The sequence below is a fragment of the Solenopsis invicta genome, chromosome 11, assembly GCF_016802725.1.
Source record: "Solenopsis invicta isolate M01_SB chromosome 11, UNIL_Sinv_3.0, whole genome shotgun sequence".
Classification (NCBI taxonomy): domain Eukaryota; kingdom Metazoa; phylum Arthropoda; class Insecta; order Hymenoptera; family Formicidae; genus Solenopsis; species Solenopsis invicta.
Window position 1 is genome coordinate 7,319,541 of NC_052674.1, and position 27,806 is coordinate 7,347,346.

General features: G+C 33.1%; 2 protein-coding genes and 1 long non-coding RNA gene across 16 annotated transcripts in view; 1 reads left to right on the forward strand and 2 right to left on the reverse strand.

The window, feature by feature from the left end:
* The window catches only part of LOC105200285 (metabotropic glutamate receptor 2), a 122,069-nt gene extending 100,976 nt beyond the window's left edge, over positions 1-21,093 (forward strand). For all 9 annotated transcript variants that reach the window (XM_011167761.3, XM_026132544.2, XM_026132547.2 and 6 more), the window contains 13 exons: positions 302-472; positions 12,658-12,802; positions 15,379-15,630; positions 16,368-16,542; positions 16,646-16,752; positions 16,988-17,137; positions 17,274-17,407; positions 18,029-18,187; positions 18,349-18,515; positions 18,971-19,341; positions 19,729-19,880; positions 20,260-20,482; positions 20,620-21,093. In XM_011167761.3, the coding sequence (XP_011166063.2) occupies positions 302-472; positions 12,658-12,802; positions 15,379-15,630; positions 16,368-16,542; positions 16,646-16,752; positions 16,988-17,137; positions 17,274-17,407; positions 18,029-18,187; positions 18,349-18,515; positions 18,971-19,341; positions 19,729-19,880; positions 20,260-20,482; positions 20,620-20,867 (2,454 nt within the window). In that variant the 3' untranslated portion in view covers positions 20,868-21,093. The remainder of the gene's footprint in view (positions 1-301; positions 473-12,657; positions 12,803-15,378; positions 15,631-16,367; positions 16,543-16,645; positions 16,753-16,987; positions 17,138-17,273; positions 17,408-18,028; positions 18,188-18,348; positions 18,516-18,970; positions 19,342-19,728; positions 19,881-20,259; positions 20,483-20,619) is intronic.
* On the reverse strand, positions 4,014-27,804 carry LOC120358949. Its single transcript, XR_005575836.1, has 4 exons — positions 27,410-27,804; positions 18,021-18,214; positions 4,490-5,737; positions 4,014-4,054 (listed from the first exon to the last, which is right to left on the reverse strand). It is a non-coding gene; the product is annotated as an uncharacterized LOC120358949 (long non-coding RNA).
* On the reverse strand, positions 23,688-27,231 carry LOC105200290 (COP9 signalosome complex subunit 7). Of its 6 annotated transcripts, none has more exons than XR_005575834.1 (5): positions 26,827-27,215; positions 26,098-26,753; positions 25,847-26,018; positions 24,562-25,640; positions 23,688-23,954 (listed from the first exon to the last, which is right to left on the reverse strand). XR_005575834.1 is itself a non-coding variant. In XM_011167771.3 (4 exons), exons 2-4 carry the CDS (start codon positions 26,743-26,745, stop codon positions 23,908-23,910), a joined length of 867 nt encoding a protein of 288 aa, XP_011166073.1. In that variant the 5' UTR covers positions 26,746-26,753; positions 27,051-27,231; the 3' UTR covers positions 23,707-23,907. The 6 variants fall into 6 exon arrangements, 4 of the variants coding, with proteins under 4 accessions (XP_011166073.1, XP_011166069.1, XP_011166080.1 ...); XR_005575835.1 differs by lacking the exon at positions 23,688-23,954 and having other exon boundaries at positions 24,471-24,875; positions 24,948-25,640; XM_011167771.3 differs by lacking the exon at positions 24,562-25,640 and having other exon boundaries at positions 23,707-23,954; positions 27,051-27,231.
* Positions 27,805-27,806: the final 2 nt, after the last annotated feature.

Genomic DNA, 27,806 nt, shown 5'->3' on the forward strand with positions numbered 1-27,806 from the left:
TATTCGCCCATCTTTTAGAGATATAAATATTTAAATAAAATATAAATTTAATGTTAAGAAACAGAGCTTTTTGGTACGACTATGATTAAACGTAAACAACATCATTTATCTACATTATACGTTTCACTGCATTTTATATAAATACCAGTAAAAATATTTTATATAAACATTGCAAAATATTCCAAGAATATTCTCTTACAAAATTGTGGTACAACGGCTAACGTATACGTTTATAAAATTTACAGCAACTCTCTTATATTTGAATAATTTAAGATAGAAATTTGCCTATATTGCCTTACAGGTCTCCTTTTTCTCGACGAGCCCAGAGCTTTCCAACAAACAACGCTTCGAATATTTCAGTCGCACCATACCTAGCGATCACTATCAGGTCAAAGCGATGGTCGACATTGTATTGGCGATGGGTTGGAGCTACGTTTCCATCATTTACGAGGAAAGCAACTATGGTATAAAGGTAAGTACTTGATCGTAATATCTGGTTTTAGATTTATGGGTAGTATTAGCAAACGTGCCGAGCTATATATGTATATTGACCACTTGTATTATATCATTCTGTTATTGTATATTTATAACCTCCATTTTCCTTTTTAGATCATATACAGCATTGTATATGATAGAGAAAGGTATAAAGGTAATATATATCTTTCTTTACATTTGTTACACAATTTTCTCTTTATTTTTCGTCAAAATTTGTTAAAAACTAAGTAAAAAAAAACATTTTTCACTACTTAAATAAATATTATACTATATTGACTATAAAAACTGTATACATTCAAATATAAAAATAAATCTTCACATTGAAAATATTTTACTCAAACATAATATTTTTATCTCTGATATTATTATATACAATGCCAACCGCAAAGCTTTCAAACTAAATTAAATATTTGTACATAAAAATATAAATGCGAATGTTGAATAAATTAATATAAAATTGCGACTTTTCTGATAACTGGATATGAATAATGGAAATGGAAAAAATAACAAATAAAACTAACATATTTTATTATAACTTTTTTAATTAATTACGTAATTATATTGACGAAAACATTATATTCTCCGTTTAAAGCTGAGATAATCTTTAATATTTATAACTTTGCCAATATCATTTGTTGTATTCTTTTTTTATAAAGATGTTGAGTTGATGTTTGAATACGATAGAACATTAGATAATTTCCATAGAACTTATTTCCTAATTTTATTATTCTGCATTTCAAATAGCTACCAAATAATTAAAAATTTTTTTAATAAATACCATTAGTATAATTGCTACATATCGATGTAAAATGAACATTACGAGTGGCACACGAGTTACGGTTGAAAGTTATTTCATCTAAAAAAAAAAAAAAAATAAGCCTTTATGCGATTTACAGTCTGACAAATAAACGAATCGATAAATCGTAATATTCGCAGAAAATAAACGTGATAAAACGAAAATAAATGGAAAATGAACTGGGATTTTCCCGTGGTTCTACATTATAATAATTCAAAATAGCGCGCAAATAATTTAGGTTCTCTCTTTCAACGGTCACCTTCCATCTCGCAATATGGCGAATATCTAGCATTACACGAGAATCATGACCTTTTATTTACTCAGTATATGCGACAGTCAAATAACTCGGAAGAAATTACGAGATTTGTCAAATTTTTCTGTTTCACAAGGAAAATATTCTTGACTTTACAAGTTTCTCTACCTCTCTCTCCACCCCTCTCTGTTCCGCCTCCCTCTTGCTCTCTCTCTCTTCCTTTTTCTTCCCTTTTTTTATCTTCTACACACTGCTACATGAAAATTTTATATATTTCATTTACGTATATTTCAGTGACACTTTACGTGCTCTCAATTAAGACTATTTTAAGTCTATGGCAAGACTATTTCACCGAGTTGTTTGATCTTACCGAATATCTAGCAAATGAATTTCACGTGAATTTCACGAGTAACGTGAATTTACAGAGAATTTAATTACGATAGGATGCTTATTGAACATTTCCTTCTAAACATTCTCTCTAAATTGCAATTAAATAAATTTATGCGCTAATTATTAATAAGCTAATTTCTTACAAAAAAGATATATGTTGCTTTGTTAAACGTTTATCATTTCTTGAATCAACATTTTGCTTCAAATATTAATATTCTTATATTTTGATATAGTGAAATTATTATCTCACTAATCGCTACATGTAATTATTATGTTACTAATTACGTGTTCAACTCTCTCTCTTTCTCTCTCTGTCACGGCAGTAATATTCATATCATTTTATTCATCACCTCTCTCATATAACTCTCTGCAGCATATGAAAACAGCAACAGTTTGTAATCATCGATTGCAGGATATTGGAAATCGTAAAAACGACAGTGGACGCGGTAATTTGACATCCTGACTCGCGTTACAAATTATTACCTACCAGCTAGCTTTTTGCATCGAATTGTTTTCCGCGATAACGTAAAGATGGATGGCACAAATATGCTTTTCACAACAACGTGTTTTCATGCAATCGCGCAATGCAAGCAATTTGAAGCTATGTAAAGAACATATTTTAAAATACGGACTTAATTATGTCAAACAAATTTTCTATCTTTAGTAATTATTAACGTAGTGTTGGTTCTCCATAAATTATTTCGTGTATGCGGAAAAAATGCGCGAAAAATTGTGCAATAAAAATACAGATGCAGAGGCAACGCAAAAAAAAAAGAAAATCGTGTAGAAAAAGATTTAACCATCCCGGAATTTGAAGATGAACTTCACCCAGATGAATTTTCAATTTTAAATTATTCTGTCCCGCACATTCGGACACGTATAAAAAAAGTGAAACGTTGAAACAATTGTAAAATCGCATTTTGGAATGTTAGAAAAATGTATCAGAATTTTCTAAAACTTTTTTAAAGTCTAAAAACCTTTACAAAAACACTATCAGGCACCTATTATTCGGACAGACTAGAAAAGCAGCAAAAAAAAAACATTGGACCACGGAGGATTAACTATATTCGCAGAAAAGAATTACATAATTAAAGAAAAAAGACGTTAATTCCTATCAAGGCAGTGACTTGACTGTGCGATAAGAATAAATGATGAATATAAACGAACCTTTTTTTTAATAGGACACCTGGTCATTTATCCATTTCCGATTTGAGAACTAACGCGCTTGATGAATACGTAATTGAGAAATGCATCAAAGTAACGCTTTTATCAAATGAAGAAATGGTAATTGGCGATTTTATAGTTTTTATCGCAAAAACGAGAATACGCCATCCTCAATCAGTTGCACTCGTGTCATGAAAAATGCATAAGGTGTCTTCGCTGCGACACTTTGCCGCGAAATATATTTTCTCATATGTACACATCACACGCAAGACGTATACGTACGGTATTATTTCTGCAATAGATTTTATCCTGACATTTGCCTGCAATCTAGAAAATTAACGCAAAAATCTATCGGAGATACATTCCTCTTATTCATCTTTCTTTCAATTTCTCTTCTTCATATTCTTACTACAGTGAAATAATAAATTGAAAAGAACTAAGCTAAAAATAATGAGACACCTCCCACTTTGGGATTTCTTTTGTAATAATCTCAATACGCCTTGTCCTTGTTATGTGTGCACAATAAAAAATCGGCAGACGATTATAAAAATATATTCTAAGCTCGAATTTGTTCGAGCCTATCTATTTCAAGACAATAGATTATTCGATAAATTCCATCTGGAATATTTTTAACTCTTGCTTTTTTAATTTTTTTTTTTCTGTAATAATTGTAGAAATAAATATTATACTCACAAATATCTTATGACATTAAATGGTACAAAATATCTTACTGTTATTTACAATATTATTTTGTTATTTTATTATTTTTAATAAAAATTTAAATATAATGATTAATAATCAAAAAATTCTTCGTGATTTTTTAATAATTTTTATTTTTCATACATATATTTTATATGCATAATTTTCACAAAAATCTATTGCTTTGAAAATAAAAAAAAAAATAATAAATAACTCACCAGCCGATGCGCAGCAGCGGAGTTGTAAACTGCATTACTCTGTAACGTACAAAAATTCATATTAAAGCACAAAATATGATCAATATTACAAAAATAATTACTACGCCCGTTAAAAATTTTTTTAGCGTTTTTTTACCAGACAGCTGATTTAAAAAATGCTAATGCGAGAAATGATCGCGACCGCTGGCGCTACTAGCTGCTGCAAATTTCCATTACCTCGCTCGCATAATTAATTCGCGAAAAATCGGGCAAGCAGTATTACGACCATGCAAAAAAAAAGTGAGACAGGACATTCGCGAGATAATATCGCTTTTCGTGTTCTCGCTCGGAGATCGAACTCGGCGAAATTGCGTTGGAGTTAACCTCGAATAGTAGAGGCATGTAATCATGTAACGTGCGAATCGAGTCGCGCTTGAAGAAATTGACGGAATTCGCCACGAGATAGCAAATAATAAACGAATAACAATTACTCACCCCATGGTTGCCCCGCCGTCGCCCGATGCCCGTTCCGGGTCCCCCTCCTCCTCTCAGCTTGTCGTCGATGCTCCATCTCCGACGCACACTCACTTGCACTTCACTCGCGGCGTACACTCGCGAAAATGTCACCGGTTACGATCACGCGACACTTTGCACGGCATTCCCAATATTGAGCCCGTATCGAACCGCGGATTGTCGGTTGACGGTTTCGTTTCGGACGATCACGATCACGATCACGGTTGCTACCTCTCCGGGTTTCGCCCGGATCGCCGACGTTTTCACGATGAATTTCCGGCCGACCGTCTATTTCCCGGCGAACGAAAAGTATCGCCGGCTTTTCCTCTTTTCCTTTTTATACGCACACACACACACACACACATACGCGCGCGAACACGATCTTCGACCAAACACTACTGAAGGTAGCATCCGTGATCGCGATGTAGCGAGCCCCCGGCTATGGTTTGTGGTTATGATTCAGTCCGCCGTCTATACGCCCGTCTATCGTCAACAATAACATCGCGACGCGGCACGGCACGGCACTTTATTACACGGTGGCGAAAGGACAACGCGGACGAGTTGCGAACGCGACCCGCTCGACGCCAGTAATAACAGCAAAGACGTCGCTCGCGACCGACACTTGTGACCGACACACGTAAGTAGACGCAACGACTATAGCTAACATGGCGGAGAGAGTATTCGTAAATCGCGCGGCTAACTTCACTCGCCAGCGAGCAAGCGTCACGTCGCCGCGAGGATGCACTGCACCTGCTCCGCTTCTAACCTGCACTTTCGCACACTTTTAGCAAGTTGAAAAACGAATATAAACTTGAGATTACTTTTGCGTATTACAACATGAGCGGCATAAGAGGGGTAAATGTCAGGATCAAAGATAAAGATGCGAAACGTGGCATCCGAAAACAATACGATCGTTGCTTTACTGATTGTTGCTTGGCCGACTCGGATCAAGTAAATTTTGCGATCTCGCGTATCTACGCGTATTAATAAATTCCCGATTTACGGACGCTAAGTCTATCAATTACGATTGGCAAACATTAAAATAGATACGCGATTAATGACACTAATTGCGACCGTACTCACTAATTAAACGCGTCGCAATGTCGCTCGTGGATCCGCTCGTTCTTCCACCGTCCGCGTCCGCAATAAAACAAGCAGCAACTTCACTCTGATACAACGCAATACCACGCGAGTCAAGTTGATCGTTGAAAAAAATGTGACTTTGATCATCTGAAAAAAAATACAATCAAAGTTTTATATATAAAGACTATATTTATTATATGTAGAAATGTATTTTTTATTTTATAATTTTTTTCTTTTACGTAGATAAATTTTTAACTTTTTAAAATGAGAATTATCAAATGAGATATGCTTTCAGTATTTGTTTAAATTGTATGATAAATCAAATAAACATTCAATACATCACGATTTCCCATTAACTGAATTAATCGCTTTACCCGCACAATGGATTTTAAAACATTTCTGGCCATTATTCCGATTCGTGTTTATCAGAGTTAGGTAGTAACTAGTTCAAAAGTTAAAAGTTAAATAATGAAGTTAATAACTTTCAACTTCATTTAGTTAATTTTAACTTATTTCATTTTTAACTTCAACTAGTTATTTTTAAAGTATAAACTTTAATTTATCAACACTTTTTCAAAGTTAAAAATTTATCTACGTAAAAAAAACTATAAAATAAAAAATACATTCCTATATAAATACAATGTTTCTTTGTATATAATATGATTAAAATATTTCTTTATTATTTTATATAATCTGTTTTCCATATTGATTTGAATAATCTAACTTTAAAATATTACGAATTTCTAATTTAATATGAATAACGCTCTTCAAAATTAACTTTTAAGTTAATTTAATCCAAACGTCACTTTTAATTGAGTTAATTTTTATTCATGCAATTATTAACGTAACTAAATTAATTTTGTAACCCATTAATTTCAACTATATTTTAATGCAATTAAACGAATATATTAACTCATCTCTGATGTTTACATATAAAATCAAAACTTATAATATTTTAAAGATAAATTTTTGTAAATATTCGTTCATGATACTTTTACATGACAATTTACCTATAATCGCTCAATTATTGATCAATTTAAAAAACTTTAATATAACACAGACGTATGAATAATTATAAAAAGGTAAAATAATCAAATATAGAATTATCAACAAAATAATTTCCGTCATAATTTATAAAAATATACGAAAGTAAAGTAATGTAAGAAAAAACTTTTGTTAAATTATTTGATTTTCAAATAAAATCTACAAGTTTTTGCAACTCTTCTTTTCCAAATTACTTATTAAACTGTACTAAAAAATTTTTAGATACAAGTTTAAAAGATTTCTAGAAAACATTTGGAATATAATAAATGTTAACAGTAACATTATGATATAAAAAGTTCCATTATAAATAATCCGAAGTATACTATTACAAAAAGCATTGTGAAGTTTTTGCTTACTTCCATAATGTTCCATGTTATTTATATAAAAATTTTGTTTGTAATAATACTTAAAATAAAATATATCAAAATATATGTAATGCGCATAATGTGCCTATGTAATATGTTTCTCAGCGAAACGTTATACTGCAAGAAACATTAATATTTCGTATTTATATCGATTACTTAGCAACCTAAATTATTATTATTATTATTATTTTAAATACTATATTCAATCATTTTTTTATTTAAATAGCTAAAGTCAGTTAATGCGTACATTTAAAATTTAATTTTTGGCCAAATTTTTCAGAAATCGTGCGACAATTTGCGTATTTACTCTACTTTCCAATCAGAGAGCGAGCAAATTATGTATCAATAGGTGAAAATATATAAAACGTGATCGATTCGAATTCAAGCAAGACTAAAGAAATCATTATCGTCCGTATGCACAATGAAACAATAGTTCTTAACGTTTATTTGTTGCTTCCATTCGAACGTGTTTCAAAAGAATTAAGCTCTGTGAAACATCATAATAGAAAACAGTCGCTTATTCGATACCAGTGATTTCGTTAATTACAGAGGTTAATCGAACGAGATGATCAATCGCCAGATGTACCAGACAGCGCGAAGACTTTACCGTGTCTCGTGAAATAATGCGACACATACGGAGCGACTTGTTCGAACGTCGCTATGTCTTTTTTCTTTTTATTAACTCGGAAATAATCATCTAAAGTGTTTTAACACTTCAACAGCAAAAATACGTAAAATAAAAATAAACTTTATTTGTCAAAGTTAAAAATTTAAAAAAAGAAAACAAAAATATTAAATACGTAATAATATGTTATATCACTGATAATTATAAACATTCATAATACATGTATATAACGGCATAATTACTACGCGAATAAAGCTCCAACATATTTCATTACTGAGCGAGAATCCGTACTTACTTTTTCATTTCTCTCCTTAATTTTTTAAAAAAGGTATCGAGTATAAATTATACATAATGCCCTTAAATCAATTATAGAATGGGTGATCGTTTACGTAAAAAATTAGGTGATTATTTTCGAATTAAGTTACGCCTTCCGATCCCCAAGTTTAGGTTCGAAAGGCCAAAGTAATCAATACTCGAGCGTTGGACAAAGACAAAATCGAATACATAAAAGTAATCGAAAAAAAAAAAAAAAAATACATAGAACCAAAATCCTCTTCTTCCCAAACTACGGCTCCCGATTTTCTTGTTTGAATTTGATATGATCAAAAATCAAAGATCAGATGTGGAGAAATAAAGTCGGTTAGATGCATCAGCAGCTTTCAAAAATTATTCAGGCCAAAACGCGTCTGTCCGCATCTCACACGCGACTTTGCATACGTCAAAATCCACGTTATACGAATAGTAACACGGTGACCTTATGTACACAATAGTACACTGTAAGCTTTTTGCTGTTACGCCGTTACAAAAACAAACGCTCAGTCGAACGTTTGTACACGCAAGTCGCCCCGTTACAATTTGCAACCAACGTCAAGCAAGAGGTCCGCTCGCTATCGCGTTAGAGACTTAACGATCGTTCTCTACCACACCTTTAACGATTAATTATCCTTCGTGCAATTGATTAATTTTGCAAATCGTAACGATTCGTATCGAGTAAGCGTGACGACCGGAGCAGATATTCCGCGCAATTTAGCCGCTTGAAATACGGTTGAATTGAAAACGATAGGGAATTAGTATTATAAATCATTGTTCCATTATATATACCTTTCACTTATAACAAGAGAGATTTCTTTTGTGTTGCTTGAACACCGACATATTTCGTGTATTACTCTCTCTCTCTCCCTCTTTCTCTCCTTTACCTCCTCCTCCTCTCTCTCTCTCTCTCTCTCTCTCTCTCTCTCTCTCTCTCTCTCCCCTCTCTGTGTGATATATATATATATATATATATATATATATATATATATATATATATATATGTATATATCATTCTGTTTCTTGCATTTCAAATTATGTTGATGAACGGATTATTATCACGAGCTGAATTAGTATCAATCTTATTTGAATAAAATTTACCTTATTTTATCGATCGATAATTTCATTTATGTATTTACGTGTGAAAAAAGTGAAATTATACAATTTTAATAGGTTAATCATTTTTTAACGCATTTTCCAATATGTCATGGAAATAAAATTAAGTTGTCATAAAAAATCTGCTGATTCAGTTTATCTATTAAAATCAACTTTATCTCTCTTAAGTTATAAAAATTTGATTTCAAAAATACGTAAAATTAAAGTAAATTTATTTCTTAAACTTATAGAGATTTAAGAAAAGAAATAAAACAATTGAAAATATTAAATGTGCAATTATAATTAACATGCTATATCACTGATAGTTATACACATTCATAATATATGTATATAACGTCATAATTACTACGCAAGCATTTGATTATGCTAGATTTACGTATGAGGTAAAAAGAACAAGTGATGGATACATCTAATAATTTAATACAAAACATTGATATTTATGAGAAAGAAAATTGATTCTATGTATAAGTGCATAAATGAATATATGCACATGATGCGCAGAAATACGTGACGCGAATTTAAATAATATGAATCGTCTTTCATATCTAATTATCCGTATAATATATTTCCTCAATTTTTATTCATAAAAGTAATCTTGATTGATATAATTAATATACTAATTGAGTACAAAGATTACAACGTTAAAAAATGATTTTGTTTTAAAATATGAAAGAGATTGAAAGAGATTTAATACTAAAGAGCGCAATCATACCGTAGTAATCGGCAATTCTAGGTGTCAAATTTGCATGACCATTAATCGCACAATCGTCGCATTTGCGAGCCAAATTTGATGATGGATGTGCCCGCATTAAATTAATATTTCGTAAGCATGCGCGACACGTATAAGCGTTGCAGTTAACACACATTTTGATACTACAGAGAAATGACATTTCGATCTATTACCTCTCGTAAGGCCGCAATGGTTGGCGACACGATCAAAAGAAAAAGCCGCCTGTTACCCAACCGATCAGAATTTCATTACTGCCTATCATATACGTTGCCCCGTACGTGTCAAGTCGCGTGCGCTTGATAGAATTTACACCACAATATTCTGCTCTTCGTGCGAGAGACGGGAAAAACGGAGCATTACGTTCATTCCATAATTAGATTCCTCGCGAAATACGCGGTCTACATAACGATCGATCTTGCGTGGTCCACGTTATCGGCATGCCGGGATGCCAAGGACTAAGAGATTAGACGGAAGTTACTTAAGTACCGGATGCGGCTTCACGGGATATTCTAAAAAGCCAAAGACTCTATCTTCGCGCATTAAAGTAACCATAAATTATTCTGAAAACACGAGCAATAGAATTCTGTGTCCATCTGAAATAAATCAAAATAAAGATAATATCTCGATATTTAATCTAAAACATTTAATTAAAAAAAAAAACGCATTTGCAAAACATTTGCTTATCTGAACGATGGAATTTAAATATTATTTAAATAAATTTTAAATACTGAGAAAAACGAATATTAGCAGTTTTTTTTACCTAAAAAAAATGTGATTTTTTAAATTACTTTACTCATATTTGTGCTACTCACGATGCTTTGCAAAAGATGATGAAATATGTAACGACTTATACGTAATCCGCGAAACACGTACCGTAAACCTGTATGAAGAGTAAAGATACTGGAAAAATTCCAAATACGAAAAGATGTTTAAATATTAAATATTTAAGAGAGTTTCGAAAAATCTGTATAGCTTCTCTTTAAATTTTTCTCTCCTATTCCCTCGAGACATCATATTTACGGTTCAATAATTCTTTCCTTTCCTCTAAAACTATGGGGGAACATCCTTCATATATAACGTATTCTTCGTATATAATAAAATATTTAAATATTTTCATATATTTAAAATCAACCATATTTCTTGCTTATCACATTATTTCTTTCTGCTTTTTATTCATATTGTTTTAAAGGTTGGGAAAAATCCTGCTGCAAAAAATTCATTAAGTAAATGTGACAGAGTCAAAGCTACATTTATGTAAAGATTTACCAAACAATGATTTCAAATCCCTTTGCACGATATGAAATGTGATCTCCAACTCGCAATATTATGAATAATAAAGCCATTGCATATAAATAAATTTGATAAATGTTTAAATTTCATAAAAATTAGAATGTCTCACTTCTCTAATGAGAAATCTAATATTACCAGAGATTGACGTTTATATATGCCAAATTCTCACTCGAAACAAGCATCATTACGGCACCCCACTTACACAATACACAACACAACGTTCTACAATAATGAAGGAAGGATCGCGCTTTGAATATATAATACGAAGGAATTTGAAATCATGCCCTCCAGCTAGGTGATTTACGTTAATTTATCGTGATTCGTGAAACAATGATCCGTATTGACCCGTGAGTAATTTACTCATTAGATTCAATAACAAGCTCAATGCATACCTTTTGTTATACTTGTTAACAAATATTTGTACTTTATTTTGTATGTTATTTTACACAAAAAAAAATTTTAAAAATATTAATGACAATTAAAAAAACGCTTTTAACAATTGAGTAATTTGGACTTATTTGTTCAATTGTTAAAATTATTCCACAGTATAATAGAGTTAAATCACTTTGTGCAGATATGGAAATTTTTTACTTTTTATCGCTGCAAAATCATTATAGCGAGAAACCTTAGGGAATGGACAAAAATAAGGGGAAAAGGGAAACCATATTCGTATATAACTACATTTTTCTGTCTAACGCGACCAATCGATAATACCATTCGCGATGGGATTGGAAATCAGCGATCTCAGCGCGACATACGGATCGCATACGAAAAATGTGCACAGAGAGGAACAGTCTAGGAAGAACGAATCGATACGGGAACATATATATACATATATACATATATATATGATTTCATGGCACGAAGGGAACATTTTTCAACGAGCGGTCGAAAGCCAAAAGCACGGAACAAATGGGGATTTTTATTACGAATATCCATCTGTTCGACAAAGTAACAGAGTTTTTCCACTTCACCATCGAATCTCACTGGGGAATTTCAATTGCGTGATTCATTTCATGATCAGTAAAGCGAAACAATCTTGAGGATGCAAGTTCGATGGAATCTCACCATTTCTCAGCCGTGATAAGCGTTTCATTGTTATACATCTATAGAATACAAATTTCTACAGTCTGGAAAGATCTTGACTGGCATTTTTGTATTAAATTATCATAAAATTAATGTCTCGTTCAGCGAATATTATTTAAGATATCTAACGATTTGATTGACAAGAATTTTCACTATTGACGCGCTGTTTCCGAACATAGGACAGCAACATTCGCAATAATTCATGTTTACATCCTTATTCAATCCTCGATGCAGTGCTCTCTGTTATTTAAATCATAATTTTTTTTTTTTTGTACAACTTGTTAAAAGGAAAGAATCTTCGGTTGTTTCATCTACATTTTTCCATTAAGGTACATTTTCTTCCCACTCTTCTATTCATTCTTTGCTACGCCCATCTTTCTTCTAAAGACCTCAAAGCGTTACGTGTGCTGCTCGATGAAGGCCACGAACAAGCCTGCGTTAGATACGATGCATTGTTGGAAACGTCTTCGAAAGAAAATGCATCCCTTTCTCTGCGTTACAGGCTTTCGAGGAACTTGAGGAACTACTAGGAAAAAATAACATATGTATCGCTGTCAAAGAAAAATTGGTGAAGGACTCCGGAGTCGCCGAGGAGGTTGCATACGACAACATAGTTTTAAAGTTGTTAACAAAACCACGAGCGAGAGGTAAAAATAAACATTTAATAATTCAAGTTTTATATGCGAAGTAAAGTAAAAGGTACTCAGACATTGTTCTTCTTTTCTCATTATTAATTGCTCAATAAAATAATGCACATGTTATTGTATATATCAGCACATTGCATGGGTGTACACATATATCATAATGCACAATCTTTGGTTTGATGCACTTAGAAGTGTTAATCTAACGTACATGATAAATTGTCTTTCATTCTCTCTCTCTCTCTCGCTTTTCTCTTCTAAATTGTAAGCCTGATATATACCGACCGGTGAATAAACCATAAAATCTTAGCTGACGTTTCTTCGATAATCCGCTCTTCAATGGATTAAATGTCATTAAAAAGGATTTATATTTAAATTATTGTCGCTCCCTCGTCCCGATAGTCTGTCCATTTGCACGACACACCACTTTTCTAATCGACATAAATTATCTTAAAATACAAACGAATCTCGCGAACGCAAAAACGTTACAATTACGAAATAGTATCGTATCGATAGTGAATACAATAAAGACTCCGACTTTATTCGATCTACTTCAGAATGACGAAATAGACTCATTATCGAAATGGAAACGCGACTCATTCCAAACGGTACTGTGTCAGATGCAATCCGAAACTTGTTGAAAATCTGCAGAACTCAGCCAACTCCTTCTTAGAATCTTCCAAGCGAGATGAGCGAACATTAAATCTTTGGCTTTCTTTGTAAGTTAAATAAGCACGGTTTAAATTATAGTTTTAGTTGAATATTTGTGCACGTGCAACTTCGAGTAATCTTTAATGAAATGATAAAATATTTCGATACACGCGGACAAAATTAAACCATTTTTTAAATATTTGTATTACTTTAAATAAATTTGTATCTTCGAAGCCAGATAAGATAACTGGTATTTCGTTTCACTTCAATGAGCTATTCATTAATTACGATATCAGTATTTATAGATTTCCGATGAAAAGTAAAATAACACGTGAAGAGAAAATTACGATCAAATTATGATGAATATCAATTTTATAATGAACTTATTTAAATATTATCTTATGTTAGACGAAAGAGATAAGATAAATAAAATTAAATTGTACTGTATTTATACGTGTGGCTAATGAAATATCAGAGTTCTTCGATATAAATGTAGATTTTGCGAGAAAAATCAAACGTGAGAGAGCACGGATAACGGCGAAATGAGCGAACGTTCATTCTAAGCGAAAGTAAAATGAGAAATGGGGCAAAGTGAAAACGACTGTAAGGTTCATAAAAATTATGGTGTTGCTAGATAGCTCTTTCCGCGCACCTCTATGCATACGTACATAAAGAAAAAAACATAATTAATGGCATAATGCTCTCCATCCACGGTTGGAGAGGTAATTTCGTTTCAGGCAAATAGAATTTAGTGACTCCGTCTGACGAGCGACGCGTTCCTTCTTTATCTTGGACGAATAAATATTTTATCCATTTAATCCATTCAACGTGGTCCTGAACCTTGATATTCCTCCCGAGGCGGCGACTTTTAGAATCTTTCGTACTTGAATAAACTTTCGACCAACAATTTTTATAAATAATTCATATTTTCTTTCTTAAAAAAACATTTTTTTAAGAGCTAACGTTGAGAAATTAAACGGCTCGTTAATGTATACTGATCTTATTCGAGAATACTTCTTTCTCTGTACCAAATATTATTAGGTCAAGAGAGCTATATATATGTATATAAGGGTAAAGAGAAAAGGGAAAGAAAGAGGAGATGTATAGAAACCGGAACATTCTAAGTAGAGCAAACTGAGTATACAATATATATTACTGTAACGGAAGTAATTATATTTTCGAACAGGAATAATATGTAAAATTTTTACGCAATTGTTATGATAGATTAATAAAATTAAGATAATTTATTAAAGTATTTTTCAAGTATATATTGCTTTTAATAATCCTGTCGGGTGTGCTAGAACGTATAAATGTCGAGAAAATAAATGTAGCTACAAGATTTTTTCTCTAGCGAGTACACACACTTCTTTCTCTTCGATTCATATCGATTCAAATTTAAAATACCAATTTTGTTCGAGAAAAGAATATGTCGGATAAAAAGAATATCGACTTCGACAAGAAATATACCTGATTGTTTGAGATCTACTATACTCCGCATCTGCTATACTCCGACGATAAAAATATATCTCATGATAAACATCTATTTTATGCAGAATTTCCTTGTGCAGACCCTTTTGTAACCAAACCGTTCTCGACTTTGTAAGGTCGACCTTATGCTCCCTTTACACCCTTATCGATTCTAGCCTGTATAATCTTGATTCTCATGGGAATCACCAACCGCGACATGAAGTGAGACCCGTTTCATTGGCACTTTTTCAATAGAAGCTCGAACCCCTCTCATTTCGCGAAAAACGCAAAAAGGAATTTTGCGGTACCAGAAGGCCGTGCGATAAAATAAAAGCAGATGATAAAAATTTCGTTACCGCGATAAAATAAGGATGAAAAATGAGATCACCGTGTCGCGGGTGACACAGATGAGACTATCCAGGCGAAATGTCTACGGGAAATTTCCTCAATTTGTTCTTCCGCAGGTTGCATTATCTTCGGTTCCGACCAAGAAGTCGCTGGAGTCATGAGGGCGGTCAGGCGTCGTAACGCGACCGGCGTTTTTTCCTGGATTGGGAGCGACGGCTGGAGTGCAAGAGGATTAGTGAGCAACGGTAACGAGCCAGAAGTCGAGGGCACTCTATCGGTTCAACCTCAGGCGAACCCCGTTAAGGGTTTCGAAGAGTACTTCCTCAACTTGACCGTCGAGAACAATCCGAGGAACCCGTGGTTCGTTGGTAAGAGAGATACCAGCAAAGGATGCTGGCTCTACGATGAGAGCGAAACTTGGCAAATTCTAGCTAGACACCGCGTCCGTAATATTGCATGTGAATGTACACTTGTAGATGTTAGTAAGAAGTTACTTTTCTGTCAATATATGCCAACAAACTTTTAGTACATAAACTAACTACACAAACTTGCTAAACAGACCAATATTTAACGTTTTTATTAACGTATATTCACTGTCACTATCACTAACTGTCGAATGAAGTGATCGAAGAAGTAATTCTGTGCTTAAGATACGATCGCATTTTTACGTATTGCATTTTTCTCTCGTTAAGGACATTATGTATTTATTTATAATGTTTAATTATTCTTGTTAATATACACGTTGTTATGCTACATTGAAAAAAAAAGCTCAATAATAATAATCAAGTTTGGTAAAATAATTTCGATCAAATGTTTGATTAATATAACCAAATATTAAATAACATTTAATAATTATATAATAGTAACCAAACATAATAATAACCAATCGTTACTAAACTGTTATTATCAAACACTTATTAAATATTACTATTATTTGGGTATATTAATTCAATCCTTAATTAAAATTATTATATTTCAGCTTATATTGAAGCTTAGTAACTATCATCTAGACTCAATTATTATTACTAAACTCTTGTTTAAAATTTAAAAATTTAAGAGTTAAAAATTTTCCAAATTTTAAATCAAATTCTCATAATGATTTCAGAATTTTGGGAAGATCATTTTAAATGTCGGTATCCGAACGCACCTCGGACACCATATAATGATGAATATACAAGAAATTGTACAATGAAGGAACGTCTCACCAAACAGAACACTGCTTTTGAGGACCAATTGCAGTTTGTTTCCGACGCAGTAATGGCATTCGCTTATGCTTTTCGGTAACTGAAATTTTGTCTTCAATAGATTAAAAAAATTTCTGAACATTTTTGTCACGTGTTGAAAATTGTGAAAACAAAACATGCCATTTTTTCTTTTCCTCAGTAAAATGCATAACGATCTTTGCAAAGGAAAGAGAGGATTGTGCGATGAAATGAAACCGACTAAAGGAACGACACTTTTGCAATACCTGCGCACGGTGGATTTCGAGGGTAAGCTCGACAAAGCGTACCTTAGAGAAGTGCGAATATATCTAATGCGATACTAGTCATTGGAATTTGTACGGTAAATCGATACAACACGTTTATCCTCTTGACGCTTTCACACGCAAGATAAAATTAAATAAAAGAGGCGATAGAGCTCCCACTATATTACCGTGATTAGCTGCTTATATATCTCGATCAAGTTTTCATGGTACTCATAGGCGATCGAACGACTACGTTTAAGGTCTAAGCGGAGACAAATTTAAATTCGATGAGAATGGCGATGGACCGGCGCGGTACAACATCATACATTTCAAGCAAACCGAACCGGGCAAGTACAAGTGGATTCGCGTTGGCAAATACTTGGAAGGCGAGTTACGACTGAACATGTCAGGTAAGCTCGTACATTTTCATGTTATGAGACGTGTCCCTATCGCTTGGACATGTCTGTTCTATTCTACAGTATTCTATTAGATACTGTCCGTATGTTCTACAGTTCTACATCGTCACAGTACATGTATTTGTTTTAGAAATCCAATTTAAGCTTGGACATCCTCAGCAACCCGAAAGCGTGTGCTCCTTGCCTTGCGAGGTCGGTCAGGCAAAGAAATACGTCGAGGGTGAAAGATGCTGCTGGCATTGCTTTAATTGTACTCAATATCAGGTACGTTAACGTGATAATTCTACTAGATCCGAGAAAGAGAGGAAGAGAAATTTAATACTTCATTCATTTTTTTTTTTTTTTCATTTTTAAAGGATGCGAGTATAATACTCCGCGTAATAATAGGAAAATCTACTTTTTACGTGGTTTTTTTTGTTTTTTAGATAATTTACAAGATAACAGATTTTGAAAAGCACCACATACTGCCTTTGTCCACTAAAGTTCTCATTGAATGCATGTCAGATGAAGATAAAAGTTATTTATGCGACCGACTTCTTTTGTAGCATGTCAAATGATTTCGTTATATACTTCTATTTATCACTTCCTTTCATAACTATCCTTTTTATAACTTCTTTTATAACATTTTGCTATGTATATGAGAAAAAGTAATACAGTTCTTTTACGAATAATACTTCGCGACAGAATAATCACATGATTCGGAAGAAGAAAAAAATTAGAGCGTATACGTAATTGCGGTGCGAATATTTGTTGAGGAAAACTAGTGATGCAAAAAGAAATTTAATTAAGTTATTTATAAGTTATTTATAAGTGTGAGTTCACACGTTGAATTATATTAAATAAGCATATTGAACTCTCGAGAATTTTACTCTGTTACCTAAATAGATACGGCATCCCATGGATGAGACGCAGTGCACTCCGTGTGAACGAGGAACTTTACCGGACGAAACACATTCGATGTGTCGAGAAGTTCCAGAGGAGTTCCTACGTCCAGAAAGTGGTTGGGCAATAGGTGCCATGTCTTTCTCTGCCACTGGGATGTTGGTAGGTATCCTTTGGAAGTTTAATTTTCTGAAACAAAGAGAGATTTTGAATTGTGTATTTTGACTGTATCTCAAATTAATTGCAATGATCGAATAATCACATATTTTATGCCATAGCCGTTTACATGCTTTATGCGTATGTGTTTTATGCGAAAAAAACAGGTGACGTTATTTGTCTGCGGCGTTTTCCTCAAACACAACGATACGCCTGTCGTACGCGCGTCTGGACGGGAACTATCTTATGTTCTTCTCTCGGGAATTCTACTCTGTTATCTGGTCACATTCACACTGATATTCAAACCCACGCACATTGTCTGCGGTATTCAAAGGTAAAAAAAAAACATCTATGGATTTTTTGGCTGTATTCCACGAGTTCCGACACGGCAGCATTAATCTCTCTTGTTCCTGTCCCAGACTGTTACTCGGTAAATTACATTTCTCGCGTACGATCAATGCTGTCCAAGAAAGAGTGGCAGTTTTACTAGTTTTACATGGTTCACGGAACTAATAACTTTTCAACTTATCTTTCTACTTTCTTCTTAATATGATTTATCACGGTACAATGAGAGTGTAAAAAATTTCCTTTAAATAATATCTCGACGGAAACGTAGGTAAAAGTTTTTAGAGCAAAAATAATTTGATGAAAAATGAGATTGTATCTTTGTTGTGTACTTCGGGCTAGAGTCAAAATTAAAAATACCAGTAGCTATGCGCGGAAAGCATTCTTTCTTAATAAAACATTTGTTAAGAAAAAACACAAATGCAATTTTATTTCTGCTGACAGATTCTCCGCGGGCTTCTGCTTCACGGTAGTATATGCGGCTTTATTGACGAAAACCAATCGAATCTCAAGAATCTTCAACGCTGGAAGTGCAAAGAGGCCGTCCTTCATATCGCCACGGTCGCAACTTATTATCTGCTCCGGATTGGTATCTGTGCAGATTTTAATTAATATAGTTTGGATGATCATCGATCCTGCCAGAGCGATGCATCACTACCCCACGATGGAAGACAATCTGCTCGTGTGCAACAACTACATCGATACCAGCTATATGATCGCATTTACATATCCTATAATATTAATAATTGTGTGTACTATCTACGCCGTACTCACGAGAAAAATTCCAGAAGCTTTCAACGAGAGCAAGCACATCGGTAAGTTTACCTTTTTATCATGATGTCGGCTCCTTACCATTATGCATAAAAACATGCTGTGCCATATTACGCTAAAATTGCGGTACGTTCTTTCATAACTGAAAAAGCTTCAATCAATAAAGATAAAAGTAACAATATTTTTTTAATTTTAATTGCAACACGTAAACGTAATAATAATACGTTGCAAAATTTATCACTCGTCATAACAAATACAGCTTGCTGTACAAAATAATAATAAATATTGATCGGGTAAAGATTTGTACATTTATAATAATTGTATAATAATATAAAAGATATTTAGCGCAAAAAATCTTTCAATCGTATGACACTAATGCTCAACAAAGCATAAAAAAATAGCGTTATTAAAATATCACTTCCAATCTCCAGGTTTAACGATGTACACGACATGTGTCATATGGCTCGCTTTCGTACCTTTGTACTACGGTACTGGAAGCAACGTCGCACTGAGAATTACCTCGATGTCTGTAACAATCAGTCTTTCTGCATCCGTGACGGTGGTTTGCCTCTTCAGTCCAAAGGTGAAGCTTGACACTTTGAAATATCTGAAAATGCACGCTTTTAAAATGATCGAGAGCTCAGTTATTGCAACAACTCTTGAAGTTTCGGATGCACTTACTCGTCATAACTGTCGACAAATCAAATCGAATTTAGATTACTACAATTGTGAAACATGTAAAAATTTTAAAATATCTAAAATTTATATTTATCTTGTAATATAAAATATATATCAGACAAGAAAATGACTTTTCAATTGTGGTATATAATTCTGCTTTGAATAATTGAAACGAAATTAATTTTTTAACGTGCCACGATATTTGTCAAATCATGGGGCAGAACGATTTTTGCATTTTTATAATTTATCGCAAAGTGATTAACGCGTAATATTAATATGCGCAGCTGTACATTATTTTAATTCGACCCGAGAGAAATGTACGCCCAACCGTGAGAGCAGGAAGGCCTAATCCGACAAAAAGTTCGGCGATAACTGCCACAAATGCCTCAAGTACGATGATGGGACCGGTAACGGCGACAACGGTTCTAACAGCCGCTACTTGCGATCAGAATAAAGCCATCAAGAAACATATCGCGTCCACGATGGACTGCTCCACTCAGAGCGAGTGTAAGTACGATCTCCGAGATTCCAATTCCCAGATAATTTGATTATCATTTTAATGTAATTTTTTTTATTTCTCCATTTACATTTACATATACGTATACTACAAATCAGGCACTGCTTCTTCACGTTTTTATTTGCAGACTACGAAATGGAATTGAAGGAACGAAAAAACGGAGAGCCGCTGACGACGTGCATTTCACGATCAACGCAAACGAATATCAACGAGAAGGAATTTGTGACCGTCATGACGAGTAATAAAAAATCGCCAGACGTAATCGTGTCCGCGAATAACATGGAATCAATAAATAGCACGGCAACGACAAAACGATTAAACAATAACGCGAGGATAGGCAATGGACCGCTTTCTCAGAGTGATGTCACATTATAGCGGAAGGTAGAATTATCAACAGAATCGTCGGTATTAACTGTTAGTTTAAAACCGCTCTCGAAGAATCCTGTTATCGTCTGATTTAGTTTGCTGTATACTGTAAATACGACTAGATTTATGCCAACGCATTTTTCAGCATAACGAGGTAGGCAAGACATCCGTTTTAAAAAACATTTTAAAAAGCAATTTATTGACAGACGCCCCTCGCCAGGGTTCGACAGCAAAATGACAACAACTAAACGTTAAAATGTTCGGTAACACGTAATTAAAACTATCTATACTGTCGGATTTAGAGTTGAGTGAAATCTCTGAAGTAGGAGAAATTTATTACATGTATTGTATGACGTGCCGAAAATATGTATGTATATTCTGAGATGCATGATATGAATTTATAATATTAAGTTATATATAAAATGACAAATAAACATAAATGAGTATACAATGAAAGAATATTAAAATTAAAAAGATTGTTTCATTACTTAATTATATGACATAATATGTGCAACGAAGAAATATGTATAATTTATAAAATTATTCTCTCTAAATCTCTCATTATTTCATAACATTTATTATTACTTAAATTAAACACATAACAAAAAATATCGTTTTCACGTTTTCATCAAAAAAATAATATGAATTTTAATAAATTCGATATTTTAATTCATATAATATTTCGTTACAAATTTAAGAAACTGCATTTATTCTTCTGAATTCATATTGTATTTATTATAATTTAATTTACGTATTTATTAAATTATATTATGAGATATTAATTGCCGTTAAAGAGAAATATCTTTAACAATTTTCTTAAAATTGCTTAAAACTTTCGATATTTCTATTATTTCGTGTTTTAAAAAAATAACGAATTAACAATTAATTGTGAAAAAATTCTGTATTATCTGTATTCTGTATTTTACATATACTTCTACATCTCGATATCTACATCGTTTCGACATTTCTTGGCATTTAATATACCAAGTGTCATAAAAATTCAGATATTTAAACGTGATCTAATTAAATTGAAAAATTGTCCTGTTTGAAACAGAAGTTGTAATACATAGTACTTTTAATATATTTATGAAGTAAATATGTAATTTCAAAATATTTTCATTTATAAGGTAATAAATTCGTAAATTTTCTAAGAAAAAGTAGTATTAAGCATAATGTTCATATTGCTATACGCGTTACATCTAATTATTGTAAATATATATTTGTAAATATGTAAACTTAAGAGAATCTAATGTAACACGCACTTCAAGCGTTTGATATATTAAATGAAATACATTTTAGACATACTTAGGTTAATACTAAAATATTATCTACACAGCACATTTTATCCGAGGGATGTTCTAGGAATGTCCTTAGAACGTATAAGCGTCCTTAGAACATCTTTTGGATGTTTAGGACGGCCCTTGAAGGTCTGTGCTGTGTACGGAATAAATTTATTGTTTAGGAACATTTTCTGCAAACTATAGGAATTGGTCTTCGTAGAAAGAATATGCGCAAATTGCATAATATAATAATACAGTAGCATAAATTTAATTTTATAAAACATAATTCTTGCCATTATCAGAAATCAATTAAATATAGATATAAAATAGATTCTTATGTGGAGAAGACTGTGTTAATTTCATGTAAAATTAGATATATTCCATTCGCGTGAAACATATCGTCTCTATATACTGTATTAAAGAAACTATTTTATATTTTACTGTAAAAATCTTTCACTCAATCATTTGCAATTGTCATCGATTTACCTGTGATTCAATTGTATACGTGTCGAAAGAAATCAATCAGTTGATGTACTTATATATTTCATATATGTCAAATTATTTATAACATGCAACAAATATTAATATGAAAGTACCATGTTAAATTGTGCTGCTTCAACATGTGCTGTCAAGCTTCTTTTTCTATTTTCATTCAGCTTTATAAATACATGAGCCTGATATTCATTATTTAACACATGTTCATATTTCTGCCGTTCACTATAATAATTTTAATAAGATAACATAATATTAAACTAGGAAATTAAGAAAAAGTGAGTAAAATGTAGCACTCATGCGCATGTTGTATTGAAAGAAATTTTCAATGTACATTTGTTGTACATTTTATTCAAACAATAATTTAACACATTCACTGCCCACGTGCCTGAGACAGACTCTGTCTCAATGTGATGATTCTGCTGCAATAGTCACTAGATAAAAATGACACAAATTGACCACTTTTTTAAATTATTTAAATTGGTCTTTTAGTGTTATGCATACAACGGTTTAGAAACTAATCAAAGAGTCACGAATCCGATACGCGGGCAATGGATATGTTAAGAAATTCATTATAAAAAATCTAAATTATATATATAAAGGCCAATATGTAGGAAAATGGCGATGTTCCTCAACAGGTATTCAGTCATATGTGTACGCATGTACATATATAAATATACTATAAATGGATAATTGTACATACGCATGTAATATCGTACAGTCTTATACAAATAAGAATTTATCCTGTTAATTCGTATATGGAACCAATTTAATTATGTCATTTTAAATTATAACAAAAGTGCGTAAGAATGATTACAAGAAGTATAAATTCTGAATGCAATGCAGGACACATTGTCAAAAATAATATATATAATATATACGTTTCACGCGACTTAAAGATATTTTAAATACGTTATAAATTGAAATAGAAAAGAGATAGCGTAATAGCGTAATGTACTCATCAAAATGAAAGTTGCAAAATAAAATGGATAATGTAATTATTGCGTACTGTTTTCCTTTTTTCTAAGATGAATTTTTATGGAGGAAAGAAAAACACTTTAGTCAACATAATTTTATTTTTTTTTTTTTAATATGCGACTTACAATAAATATAAGACAATTCAAAAATATTTTATTTTTAAAAGCTACAAAGGTTACAGGAGAAACTCTAACATCAAAATCAAAAGAAAAAGAGAAAGAAAAAAGGAAAAGAGAGAGAGATATAAGTATCCGATCAACTTGGTATGCCACAAGGTTTCATCTATTCATTCTTGGTCATTATTCCCAACTTGTCCCATCGACCGTTAGTGGATCAGTAGCAGATCCTGAAAATCCCGATTAGACGTATGATTGATGACTTGTATTTCAATCAAATCATAAAAATATGATATATGTGTAATTATAATATATGGTATATGTGTATGTGTATATACATATATAAAATATACATTGACGAGAAACAAAATATTGTAATTGTACGATTATAATTTCTAACATAGAATTCATTTGCTTGACATCACTTACATAAATGTTTCGACAATTCGTAAATGAATTTAAAACAAAAGAAGTTACACAAAGATGCATTTAGAATATGAATTGGAAAAAATCGGAAATGTAAATGTAACTATAGACAATTTTAGTTGAATGTGTAAGAATATATAAACTCTCTATCAAGTCTCATTAAAGCAGCATATAGTTTTATGTGTCGTCCTACAATATTACACATCTACAATTTGTGAAAATTTCAAAACCTAATATGTTCAACAACTTATTTTATAAACATGAGGGAGAGAGAGAGAGAAAGAGGCATTAAGGGTATAAAAAAATAGATAAAGCCTCGCTAAAATATATTATCTTTTTATTCGAATAGCAATTACAACGCTTTAACGGACGACTGACATTTTTCTTTGCTAAGCTACATCAGTGGCATACCTTTACAATTTTTTGAATATACAAGTTCCTTCAAAAACGACCTCTCCGACTAGTTACGCATTGTTCCGTCAGTAAATCGTTTAGCGACTACAAATCCTTACAAAACGAGAATCTGTAAAGTCTGAACGCAAACAGTACGAACGGTACTATCGTTGGAAGTACACGTAAGCCAACTCGTCACAATGGGCATACCGTTTTATGTGATAACTGGCAATGGGGTAGGCACGTATGCATTGATAAATATGCAATACACGTTGCATTATTTATCAAATTCATCTAGAGAATCGTCAAATCCTAATTAAATTCTTCACGCCCTACAAACACAAAACATGATGTCTTTGGTCTAAAAAAATAAACAGGTATATTACAAGAATATTCGAGCTTACCTACAAAATTATCTTTGTCACAAAGAAAAGATTCATTGTTTTTTTTTTATTTTTTAAACGCTCGATGTAAAGACAATCATCACATATACTTCGTTACGTATACCTCGTACATATTATTATTATTTTGTGTTCAATGTAAATAAATAATAAACAATCAATTCCGTGAATAAACGTTAAACTTTATGCTAACAGCAGTACTGAAATAGCTTATACAACAAATACTAGTCGTGATATTTAAAATGATCACAGTAAAAGTATGAAATCTATCGCTCTTTTTATACACTTCCCACTAAATATTTGCAGTTATTAAAGTGGAAATTTATACTTAAATGTCGATTTTTCTAAAAGGCTTCTTATACCGAGGTGTATCAATAAATCAATATTACAAATATATTTTGTAAAAAAAAGGTACTCTTGATTTTATTTGTTATTATAACATTGAATCCATAAATGTCACAAAATTGAGTACTCATACATATTTAATGTATACAATTCGATGCTATATACTTAGAACACGTTGTATAAAATATTATTTTTCTACTTTGCTTTAAAAGTTTCTACAAACTCAATATTTCAGATACATAAAGAATTTTCGATTCAGTGTTTGGGTTATATTTTATACATGATTAATAAATTCGTTTCAATATTGCCCTTCTCATTCATAACCTTTTCATTCATCATTCACTTCATAATCTAAAAAAAAAAGTTAACACAAGAATGTTCGATATTTTTTCCAAACATACGTTCCAATTCAATTTCAATAGTCACAATTCAATTTGAATAGTCACGATTCATAACACATTTGAAGTGTAATATCCGGTTCAATGGATAAACAATGGGAAAAATATGCATTCCATATGCAAGAAAAGATTACTGAGTTTATGTCTTCCAAAACTTACCACTGACTTTGATACATTTGACTTTCTGTAACTTCTTCTTTTCTGACAGTACCGGCAAGGCTTCTCTACCCGCTTCGCTTCCACCTGCACCAGAACTACCACCAGCCATATCAGCCTCTTGAATGCCTCCACCTCCTGCTTGAGCCGCAAGAGATTTCTTTATATTAGAAATCTGAAAAAACATATTCATTATATACAACTAATTCTGAAACAATTAGACAAGAAAAAAGAGACAGAGAAATATGACTCACATCTCTCTGTATTCTTTCTTTATGGTAAGTAGCTCTTTGTTTCTCAACATTAGCTCTAGATATTTGTTCTTCGATACACGATAGAACTGTATCACATGCTTCACCCCAGGCAGCTAGTGTCTCAGCTACAACACCGGTGTCACCTGGTCGGACATCTCGACCTAAACCAGCATAATCCACTTCTAACTGTGAATTTTTTTGATCTAACTTTCCATGGATTATATCGGCGTATATCGCTTCGATAATCAAGTCCTCTAGATCTCTGACGTTTTTTATGTCTAACTCCTCCAACAGTACTGAATAGGGTATACATTTGTTTTTTGTGGCAAGAGTGACAATTGTGAGGTGCTGAAGCTTCTTTTTTTGGGTAGGAGTTAACTCTAACACTTTCTCCTTGTTTTCCAGATAATCTTTATAGGTGCCGTATGCAAATAGATTTAAAGTATTCCAATATTGAACGTAAGGCCCGTTCTCTAACTCTTTGATATTTGGCATGTCTAGTAATTCGCCAAAGACATGAACACCAGGCGTTTCGACCGCTTGCCTTATAAGCTCTATGGCGGCGGCACCTTTCGCAGTTTTTGCAAGCAGTACAAACTGCTCCAAAGGATTATTAGCTGATTTTTCAGTGGTGTTTCCACCTGTCATGGTGATTCCTAATAAACAATATTTATGAATAAAGGAATTTCGTGCGCAAATAACAGTATACCACAAAATATGTATATGTACAATTAATGACGATAGATAAAAAATCGCCAATAGACTACTCTGGAAAAAAAACCTTCCTTTCTTCTTGGTAACAAAGCTTTAGTAAACAGAACGCTCGATTGTCTAGCCCCGATAGAGAGGTTAGGCAACAGAATCGACGCGTTTGTTCCGCTACAAGCACGTCCGCGACGATCGAAGGCACGTCGAATAGGCGCAGTCGCGCGATAATAACGTGGAACACTCACTCCTTCGCTATCGATAGCGGTGCTATACGGATACCAAAGCTAATCGACACTTCTTTCTTTGGCACCGTCTTATCCAAGAACTTTAAATCGCAGAGTAGGAAACAGTTATCTGTCGCCAGAGAGAAGCCTTCAGAGTGGCCATGTCATAGAACTTATAGATGTCGGAGCACGTCGTCCGACTATTGGTACACCTGGCGAAGAAAGCGCCAAGCGCGCCTACAGGAATTTCAAATTTTTCTAATGGCTTCCGCGCAAAATTCATTGATTCGCCTTGTCGCGATTTATATTAAGGCAATCAAGAGGTACGAACACTGCATTGTGGGGGCGAATGAACAGTAGATACAAATGAATTGACTCACCGTTCGCCGCGCTGGTTGCTTCATCTCGGCCGCAGGTATCGAATGTTTGAGAGACAAGATCCTCCTCACGACGATTCACACTTCGCACGAATACGCAACACTTCGGCATTTCCGGTATTCACGCACGTCAGAAATTCGAGATACAAGGCAATGGAGAAGACGCAATTAAACGCGCAACGCGACGGGTGAAGCAACGGCGTCCACACGCGAACGCGTTCAAACGAAAGCTGTGGCCAAGTGCGACATCACGATCGAATATGGGCATTTGGTCGCCACACTAGCTCATCACGATTCACAGTTGGCACAAACGCGCGACATTTCACTTTCGGCTGTCTCGACTCTCGATATTCGCTCGCATCAATTCGTACGGGACGACGAAGATGCGAGTTGAAATGCG

Coding starts and splice junctions, on each gene's coding strand:
- LOC105200290 (XM_011167771.3), bottom strand. CDS start 26,745: ATGACAGGTGGAAACACCACTGAAAAATCAGCTAATAATCCTTTGGAG. Junction 26,019..26,097: donor AAGAAAGAATACAGAGAGAT/GTGAGTCATATT, acceptor ATGTTTTTTCAG/ATTTCTAATATAAAGAAATC. Junction 23,955..25,846: donor CAAATGTATCAAAGTCAGTG/GTAAGTTTTGGA, acceptor CGGGATTTTCAG/GATCTGCTACTGATCCACTA.